The 10491-nt window shown below is 37.3% G+C and overlaps 1 protein-coding gene across 1 annotated transcript in view; it reads left to right on the top strand.

Annotated features, from left to right (window-relative positions):
- HMCN1 (hemicentin 1) overlaps positions 1–10491 on the top strand; it is a 665929-nt gene that overhangs the window by 433504 nt on the left and 221934 nt on the right. The window contains exons 37-38 of the mRNA XM_006872707.1: positions 8470–8571; positions 9618–9791. Coding sequence (XP_006872769.1) covers positions 8470–8571; positions 9618–9791 — 276 coding nt within the window. The remainder of the gene's footprint in view (positions 1–8469; positions 8572–9617; positions 9792–10491) is intronic.

The following is a 10491-nucleotide window of genomic DNA, read 5'->3' as shown; positions in this document are numbered from 1 at the left end:
TTTGTTTCCAACCTTTGTATTCCAGTCACCAGTAATTATCGATACATCATGATTGCATATTTGAACAATTTCAGGTGAAGTTGATAGAAATCTTCAGTTTCATCATCACTGGCTTTAGTGGTTCTTGCATAAATTTGAATAATGGTATTAGCTTGCTTTCGTTATAAGTGTATGGATATTATCCTATCACAGACAGCATTGTACTTCAAGACAGATCTTGATATTTCTTTGATGGTGAATGTGATGTGGTGAATGTGATCATACCTCTCTATTTTGTCATTCCCAGAATATTAAACCATGTGATCATCAGATTCAAAATGACCAATACCAGTCTATTTCAGTTCACTAATGCCTAGGATATTGATGTTTACTCATTTCAATTAATTTTTGACAACTTCCAATTTTACTATTTTCATATGTTATACAGTTCAAATTCCAATTATTAATGAATATTTACAGCTGTTTCTCTTCATTTTGTGTTGTGCTCAACCAGCAAATAAAGGTCCCAAGGGCTTTACTCCATTTGTGTCCTGTCAGCTCTACTTTGAGGAGGCAGCTCTTCTCCAGTTGTATTTTGAGTGCCTTCCAACCTGAAGGGTTCATTTTCTTGCACTATATCTGATCATAACGATCTCTGGTAGCGTTGGGGTTACCACTCAGGCTTCTAACCTCAGGGTCAGCAGTTCGAAACTACCAGCTGTTCCGTGGGAAAAAGATGAGGCTTTCTGCTCCCGTAAAGATTTACAGTCTCAGAAATCTTGTACAGGGTCGCTATGAGTCGGAACCGACTCCACAGCACATAACAACAATAACAACAACATCTGACAATATCTGATGCTCTTTTTCATGTTTCAATAGTCAATATCCTGGTGCTATTTGACAGTGTTCCATTGCTGTTCATAAGGTTTTCAGTGACTAACTATTTGGAAGTAGTCTGGCTCTCCTTCTTCTTAGTCTGTTTTCATCTGGAAGCTCATCTGGAACCTGTACAACATGGTTGACCCTGCTGATATTTAATTATCAGTGACATAAATTCCAGAATCCCAACATGCAAGCCACCACAATACGACAAACTGAGAGACAAATGGTGATTTTTATAATTAGTTTCTCTTTTTTCTTTTTGAGCTATAAGAGCTTGCTCTATATTTTAGGTAGCCACTGCTGTCAAGATGATTCTGACTCATAGAAACATCATCATAAGACAGAGTCGAACTGTCCATAGTGGTTTTCAGAGTGGAAATATTTGTGGTAACAGACTGCCACAGCTTCGTCTCACAGAGAAGTTGGTAGATTTGAATTGCCAAGTTTTGACAAGCGAATACTTAACCACTGTGTCACCAGGCTCTAATATATTCTGGTGGTGGTTATGTGCCATGGAGTCGGAACCGACTCATAACGACCCTGTACAGGGTTTCCAAGGCTGTAAATCTTTACGGGAGCAGAAAGCTTCATCTTTCTCATGCAGAGCAGCTGGTAGTTTCGAACTGCTGACCTTAAGATTCGCAGCCCGAGATGTGTAGAATAAGATGTCCCTTATCAGACATGTTTTCAAATAATTTCTCTTACTCTGTGAGGTTTTATTCACATTTTCACCATATCCTTTGAAACACAAAAATTGTTTATTTTGATGATGTCTTGTTTGTCGATTTCTTTCTTTTGTTGCCCATTATTTTGGTGTTCTATCTCAAAAACCATTACCTAATCCAAGATCAGAAAAATGTGTACCCATAATTTTATCCTTGAAGAATAATAGAGTTTATCTTTTCAATTAGGACTTTCCTCCAATTTGAGTTCATTATTCGACAAAAATCTAATTCATTTATTTGCATGAAGACATCCAGTTGTATCAGTGTCCTTGCGTGGCACTGCACAATAAGTGCTGGATTCCAAGATTGGTTTGAACTGCAAGGTCGGCAGTTCATATCCACTACCTGCTTCTCGGAAACCCTTGCACGGTTTGAATTGGTATGAATTGGAACCAACTAAATGGCACCTAATAACAACATTTAGTTGTATCAACATAATTTGTTAAGGAAACTATTTTTCCTTATTTTTTTCAACTTTTTAATTGTGAATTACAGAGAAGATTATCAGTTTTACATTCAACAAAACCTACACTTTGTTTCATCTCAATGATTACAATCTCCTCCATGTAGCAGCAGTTATCCTGCTTCCTCCTGTGGTTCCTATTTCCATTCCACCCTCCTTCCCATCCCTTCTCAACTTCGTCCTTAGGAAAATGTTGCCCTTTTGATTTTGAAATTGACCATTCCATTTTGAGTATACCTTTCTAGAGTTATTGCCTCTCACCCCCATAAACCAATCTACTGCTTGACTGAAAATTGGGCCTTGAGGGTGAGTTCCTTTCAAGATCAGAAGGGTGGTCAAGCGTCATAATCTCAGGTTCCTCCAGTCTCTTTCTGATCAGTAAACCTATTTTTTTTTGTGTGTGTGTGTGTTTTTAAATAATTTTGAGTTTTGTTCCACATTTTCTTCCACTCTATTCATGACTCTCTAATGTGATCTCTTTCAGGGAAGTTTGTAGTGGTAGTTCTTCTGGTCTCAGAGTCATGGAGACTGATGGTCACATGTTCCATTAGTCCATTGAATTAATGGATTCCTAGCCTCTTCAATTTTTATCACTCTTCATTATTCCACACATAGAGAAACTAACAACTGTACCTTATACAGTCACTTAAGGACTTTCAAGATCCTAGATGCTACTCACCCAAGCAGGATGTAGAAGATTGTCTTTGTAGATTATATTAGGCCAACTGACCATGGTGTCCCCTGTGACTATGGTTCAGAACCCCCAGGGCCAGCAGTTTACTGCCTTAAGATGTTTGATAATACCTAGGAAGTTTTCATCATTTTTCCTGCTGTATGTTCCACCACATTCCTAGTTGTGTTTGCATGAACGGTAAGTACTCATGTACAAATAGCCTTTTTCAAACTCATTTATTTGTGGTATATATATATATATATTGTTGTTAAGTGCCATCAAATAGGTTGATTCATAGTGACCTTGTATAGGGTTTCCAGGGAGTGGCTGGGGAGCTTAAATTGCCTACCTTACAATTCAAACCAACCTTGAAGTCCATTGCATTAACCCGCAGTGCCACACCAGGAGATATATAAATATATGTATATGTAATGTATGTATATCCCATTCTTTCTCCCGTACCAATTCAGCCTATGTCTCAATTCATGTATCTATGCACAGAGCACTGTTGTTCCAAGGATTTGTATCTATCACTATTTAATATTAACCCCTTTAGCCCATGCATACCTCCCAGTGTCTTCAACTGTCTTCCTATTCTTCTGCCACCCTCCCTATTCTCATGTACTGTCTTCCCCATTCTTGTGTAGTTCACTGGCTAGAGGGTAGACACATGTTAGCTCAGGTGATGGAGAGTGCAATATTCTTTACTTATGAATGGTATTGGAACTGTTGTTGAAAATTGTTTGACCATAAATATAAGGGTTTATTTCTTTAAACTGTTTGCCATTGTCTGTATGCCTGTCTTAATGCCAGTACCACAATGTTTTGATTACTATAACTCTGCAGTAAGTTTATCCTAAAAAAACCAACAAGCCCATTTCCCTTGAGTCTATTTGGACTCATAATGACACTATAGAACAGAGTACAAGAGCCCCAATAGCATACTATCACATCTTTCTCCTGAAAAGTCTTTTAGTCAGCAGCTCATACACTGTGTCATCAGCACTCCTTAAGCTTACCCTAAAGGAGCTCTGGTAGCGTAGTGGTTATGAAGCAGGCTGTGAACCACAAGGTTGGCAGTTCGAAACTACCAGCTGCTCCATGGGAGAAAGGTGAGGCTTTCTGCTCCCGTAAAGATTTACAGCCTCGGAAACCCTGTTCAGGGTCACTATGGTTCAGAACCGACTCGATGGCAAATAACAACAACAACAGCTTGGAGTTTGTTGACTTTCTTAGATGTATTGGTTAATGTTTTTCATTAAATGTGGGAAGGTTGTGGCCATTATATCTGCAAATATGCTTTATGCCCCTTTTTGTTTTTCCTCCCTTCTGGGACTCCTGTTATGCATATCTTGTTTGCTCAATAATGTCCCACAGGACTCTGAAGCTCTATTAATTTTTCTTCATTATTTTTTCTTTCTTCTCCTAAAATTAAATCATTTTGATTGATCATAAAGTTTGTTTATTCTCTCTCCTGCCTGTTCAAATCTACTATTGATTACCTCTAGTGATTTTTCCTTTATTGCCCTTTTAACTCTAGCATTCCTATTTATTTGTGTGTTTTGATTTGTATCCTCTATTTGGTGAGATATTGTTGTTTATTGTTAAGTACCATGGAGTCGGTTCCGACTCATAGTGAGGGTACCCTGCACAGGGTTTCCGAGGCTGTAAATCTTTACAGGAGCAGAAAGCCTCATCTTTCTCCTGTGGAACAGCTGGTAGTTTTGAACTGCTGACCTTGAGGTTAGCAGCCCGATTCATAACCACTATGCTACCAGAGCTTTTTCCTTTAATTCTGTAGACGTAGCTTCCTTTAAGTCTTTGACCGTGTTTAATATGTTATTGTTAAGTGCCTTTGAGTTAGTTCTGACTCACAGTGACCCTGAATAGGATTTCCAAGGAGCAACTGGTGAAGTTGAAGTGCTGACCTTGCGGTTTAAACTGACGTTGTGGTCCACTGCATTATCTCACAGCGCCACACCGAGACTTCAGCTATTTATTATAGTTGATTTGAAGTCTTTATATAATAAGTCCAACATATGCTTTTCTTCACAGTTTCTGTTGAATACTTATTTTCTATGTGTGTTCATCCTTTCTTGTCTTTACATGTCTCATAATTTTTGTTGTTGTTGAAAATAGACATGATGAGTAATATGTGTGAATAGTACTTCTTGTGGCTGCTGCTGCTGTTTTTTGTTGTTTTGTTACTGTTTGTCTGCTGAGTATGCAGAATATTGCCATTCTCCACAAAGATGTTCACATCCGAATCCCCAGACTTGTTACAAAGCAAAAAGGAATTAATTCTACAAATGGAATTAAGATTTGTAATTAACTGACCTTAAATTGGGGAGGTTCTACAAATAAACTCAATGTAAACATTGTTGTTGTTGCTAAGTGCTGGTAAGTCGGTGCCAACTCATAGCGACCTGTATAGGGTTTCCTAGGAGCCACAGTTGACCTTGAACCACCTACCTTGCAGTTCAAACCGACCTTTCAGTCCAGCACATTAACCCACAGCACCACACCAAGACTCCAATGTAATCAAAGTAGGGGAGAGAGGCAGAAGTTCAGAGTGATGTGATATGAGATTTCAATCCAATGTTGCTAGCTTTGAAAGTGGAGGAAGCAGACCATAAGCCAAGTTATGTGGGTGGCCTCTAGCATTTGGAAAAAACAAAACAAAACAAAAAACGTTCTTCACTACAGCCTCCAAAAAGTAATGCAGTCCTGCTGACACCTTGATTTTTGCTTTGTGAAACCACATTAGACTTTTGATTTACAACAAATTAAGATAGTAGAGTTGTATTGTTTGAGCCGCCAAAATTTAAAAATTGTTTTCATTGTTGTTGAGAATATGTAAAGCAGAGCATATACCAATTCATTCAATAATTTGTACATAAACAACTCAGTGACGTTGATTACATTCTTTGAGTTGTGCAATCATTCTCACCCTCCTTTTCCAAGTTATTCCTCCCCCATTAGCATAAGCCATCGAGTTTGAGGTAATATATTGTTGCAACAAAAGGAAATGAATACAATGACTTTCCGGAATGAGTTCTGTAAAGTCTATTTTCTATGTCATATTTATCCACTGAAGTCTGGTTTTGGCTACCTTAATGGCCAGCTAATTATTGCACTGATTTCCTTAAATCCCTGGAACCAATAAATCTTCCAGCCCTCACAAGGGTCTTGGTGTGTGTTTGGACAGATCTTCAATACTCGATCTTAGTATATGTATGCCAAAGCCAGCACTCAACCATACAGTTTACAAGTTTGCATTAGCCTCCCTGCTTGTTCAGAGACCCAACGTCATCCAGAGGTGAGAATTTAGGGTCTTCTCAGATCATTCCTGTCACTGGGCCCTCAGACCTGGGCATACTTGTAGCCTTTCAGATTCTTAGAAATATATCACAGAACTGTCAAAGTCCCCTATGGACATTTCATACTCCAGCTTTTCCATTTAAAATTTTTGGTCAGCGCTTGTTAACCTCCATTATTTCTGAGTATCAGGCAGCTACAAAATTAAGTAACTGTTCCTCATCCTTTTCAGCGAATATTCCTGAGGAAAATACTGTTAATGCTGAGTGTCAAATAGGCTCTGTGAGTCAAAGACAAGTCAATTAATGAAAATTCTGTAAGAATGGTGCCTTTGAAGAGCTTCAAACCCATTCTGTCTTATCCAATGACTACTAGGGTGGTTTTTGGTTAGTATGTTTGCTTTTCTTGGTTTTTAACTGTGATTGAGGGACTTCTGATTCTCCAGGATACCTGAGTTGGGAGAGAGTAATGGGAATAGGACAAATTAAAATGCCACAAAACTGGGTATTCTTAATGAGATAAAGTTGTTTTTCTTAAATAAACAAATCTAGGATTGTTGCAAGTTAATTTCTAGAGTTCTGGAAAAGCTAATTCCAACAATTTTTGTCAGTGTTCTTATGGGTGTTCAGGAGTCTGGCAGCGTGGATCAAGTCTTGGGCTACTAATTACAAATAAGGCAGTGCAAACCCACCTGGTGTTCTGCTCTCTTAAAGCTTGCAGTCTCAGAAACTGTATGGAACAGGTGCACTCTGTCCTGTGGGGTCACTATGAATCTGAACCGACTCAATAGCAGTGGGTTTCACGTTTGGGTTACTTAGCTCACCATTCTTGTTTGCATTCATTCTTTTTAATTTAAGTTTTCTAATGTAGTGAGTGGAGTCCTGTTCTGGCACTGTAAGATAAGTATCACCAGGGTGCCTCTTTTTGCTAGATTAATAGTGATTGATTGATTGTGTTGTTATTGTTTGTTGTTAAGTACCGAGGAGTCGGTTCCGACTCATAGTGACCCTGCACAGGGTTTCCAAGGTTGTAAATCTTTATGGGAGCAGAAAGCCTCATCTTTCTCCCACGGAAGAGCTGGTAGTTTTGAACTGCTGACCTTGAGGTTAGCAGCCCAATTCATAACCACTATGGTAGTGGGGGAGAATCCCTTAGTGCACTGAATGAGTTAAATTTCGCAAATATTTTAATGTTTTTTTAAAACTTAAAATATTTACTTAAAGCTATAGCATTTTAAGTAATTTTTTTTTTTTAAATACCTGGGGCCCCTCCCACGCTCCAGGACATACGTTGTTAACATCTAAAATGTTTGTTTTTACATTATTATTAATTTTATATTATGCCTCCTAGATTTTATGAATACCTTCTTACAAATGCATTGAATAATGGAACAGTGTTATCAATAATTATTTAAAATAGTTATTTTCTGTTTAATTTTACTAAAATTCAATTGCATATAAATTTTATATACAAGAGAAAAAAAGCACTAATAAATAATGGATTTTCATTTTCAGAAATGGTTAAGATAGCACTATCTAAAGCTATAGATGAATATTTTAATGAATAATTTTTCCTTCCCTGGAAGTTTCCCTCACACCAACTCACTGGAGGAGTTTAAATAGGATGAATTACTTCCTGGTAAGAAGAATTCATCAGATAAGTAATTGGAATTAAAATAATACATATTTAAGTTACTTTTTGTTGTGGTGGTTGTTAAGTGCCATTAAGTCAGTTCCAACTAATAGCTTCCTTGTATATGGTTTCCGAGGAGTTGATGGTGAATTTGAACCACCAAATTTTACTACTCTGTTAATCCACATTTTTAAGGGTTTATTTATCTGTGCACAAAGAAATCAATGATTCAGAAAACACATTATGTTCTTTTTTAGTTCTGTTCTTCAGTTCTACTTAATGTTGTTGTTGTTAGGTACCATCGAGTCATTTCTGACTTCTAGCTACTCTAGGCACAACAGAACAAAACACTGTCCAATCCTGCGCCATCTGCACAATTGTTGCTACACTTAAGCGCATTGCCACTGTGTGAATCCATCTGGTTGGGGGGGTCTTCCACTCTTTCACTGATCCTCTACTTTACCAAGCATGATGTCCTTCTCCGAGGAATGATCCCGTGATACTTAATGTTGCTGTTGTTGTTAATTGCTATTGTGTCAACCCATAGTTCCTACATAGGGTTTCCGAGGAGCAGCTGGTGAGCTTGAACCACTGACCTTCCAGCCCAGTACATTACCACAGTGCCACACCAGGACTCCATTCTACTTAACAGTATATTTTTATTCCAAATATATTCATATATATATGTGGAAGGAAAGAAGAAAGAAAAGAAAGAAACAATTACTTCCAGTGAACAGACAATTTCAGCTTAAATATTGCACTTAAGTTAATTAATGATCTGTTTGGTCTTCTTCCAGAACCACCCAGTCTGGAGGATGCAGGGAAGATGCTGAATGAGACCGTGGTAGTGAACAACCCCATCCAACTGGAGTGTAAGGCAGCTGGAAATCCTTTGCCTGGTATGTTTACTTTTGAACTCTGTAACTTATTAACATTTCAAGATTTCTGGGAATAACTAAAACTGTTTATGAGCATGATATTGGTAATTACTAACAAAGAAAAAATTTTGACTACATTTCAAGAATAAATCATTGATAAGAATCTGATAAGAGATAAGATTTTTAAATGTTCATAGCTTTTCACTGAACGAACTAATTTCTAAATTTAGACAAGGTAGAAATATGTGAATGCCATATATTGAGTTCACAAACACCACATGATATTTTACAAACATTTGTTTTGAAAATATGTTTTTAGCCTTAAATATTAACTTAATTAAAATAACCCATTTGATTATAAATTATGGTCATTCTGATGGGAATCTTATTTTTTTTTCCTGTGGGCTCACATCACTGGCAGGTTATGTATATCAATTAATATCAAAAAATTTTGAAAGTTAATACTGTAGACAGTATTTGGTTGTGATTATCAAATTTTTATACATCAGAAGAATATATACAACAGAAGAAATAGTCTATGCTGAAAATTTACTATCGAAGAATATTGAGACATTTAAGATAATATGGAATTCCTGTGTGACTCTGAACATTAATGCACTGGACTGCAAAGTCGGTTTGAACCCTAAGGTCAGCAGTTTAAGCTCACTAGCTGCTCCTCAGAAACCCTATACAGGATTTCTATGGGTCAGAACTGACTTTTTTTTCCATTGCTTTATTTCATCATTCTAAGAAAGGCTTGACTCTTTAGAGGTTGTTGTTGTTAAGTGTTGTTAACCCTAAACACTGTATAGGGTTTCCGAGGAGTAGTTGGTGAGCTTGAACCGCCAACCTTGCAGCTCAAACAACTTTGCAGTCTAGCGCTTTAACCCACAGCGCCACACCAGGAATACCGTTAGAGATTATTAATAGTCCATCCTGAAGGGATGTTCGGTTAAACAAATTATACTTGAATTATAAGCATGTGAATGAATGAGGCAGTTGCTAATATTTTAGTTAAGTGTATATAATTTTTTACACAGAATGTCTTCTCTCCCCTCCCCTTTCAGCTATTACATGGTATAAAGATGGTCGTCCACTCTCAAGTTCCAGTGTGTCATTCTTAAACAGAGGACAGATTATTGATATCGAAAGTGCCCAGATCTCAGATGCTGGCATATATAAATGTGTGGCCATTAACTCAGCTGGAGCTACAGAGTTATTTTACAGTCTCCAGGTCCATGGTGAGTGCCACTTTTTCCTAGTTTCATCCTGGGTTAAGGAAACTTTCACCAAGAATAAGTGAACTCTATAAAATTCTGGTATAAGCTCTTAGCAGAGCCTGTTATTGTCATTTTTATTCAAGGGCACTATGTTCTAAAACCTATAAACATTTTTCCTGATTCCAATGAAAATTATCTATTTTTACATGCGGTTGGACTTAAATTTGCTTTAGATGGGTTGCTGGAATTGTCATTGAAAATGTTATCAACAAATGACAATTAATGTACTTGTAAATATTCATCAACAGAATCATAGGTATTAATTCAAGAAGTATTTCCAAGTAATTGTCTCTAATATTGCCCTTAAGAAAAGTTGGTGTCTGAAAATGCTATAATGAGATTATGGAGAAGTATCTATCTATATAAATTATTGTTGTTATGCATCATGAGGTTGGTTCCAACTTATAGCGATTCTGTATAAGGTCCAAGGATTGACTGGTGAGTTTGAACGTCAAACTTGCGGTTAGCAGTCCAGTGTTTATTCTTTAGTGCCAGACCAGGACTCTATTTACATATTGTTTTTGCTATTAAATATAATTTCTGACTCATAGCAACTGCTTGTTAAGTATCATTGAGTTGGTTCCAACTCATAGAGACCCTGTATAAGACTTCCAAGGAGCAGCTGGTAGTCCAGTGCATTAACCCACAGCGCCACACCAAG

Source organism: Chrysochloris asiatica, unplaced genomic scaffold (assembly GCF_000296735.1).
Source record: "Chrysochloris asiatica unplaced genomic scaffold, ChrAsi1.0 scaffold00210, whole genome shotgun sequence".
Lineage (NCBI taxonomy): Eukaryota > Metazoa > Chordata > Mammalia > Afrosoricida > Chrysochloridae > Chrysochloris > Chrysochloris asiatica.
The sequence above is the reverse complement of the archived record's forward strand: the minus strand, read 5'-3'. Positions and strand labels throughout refer to the sequence as shown.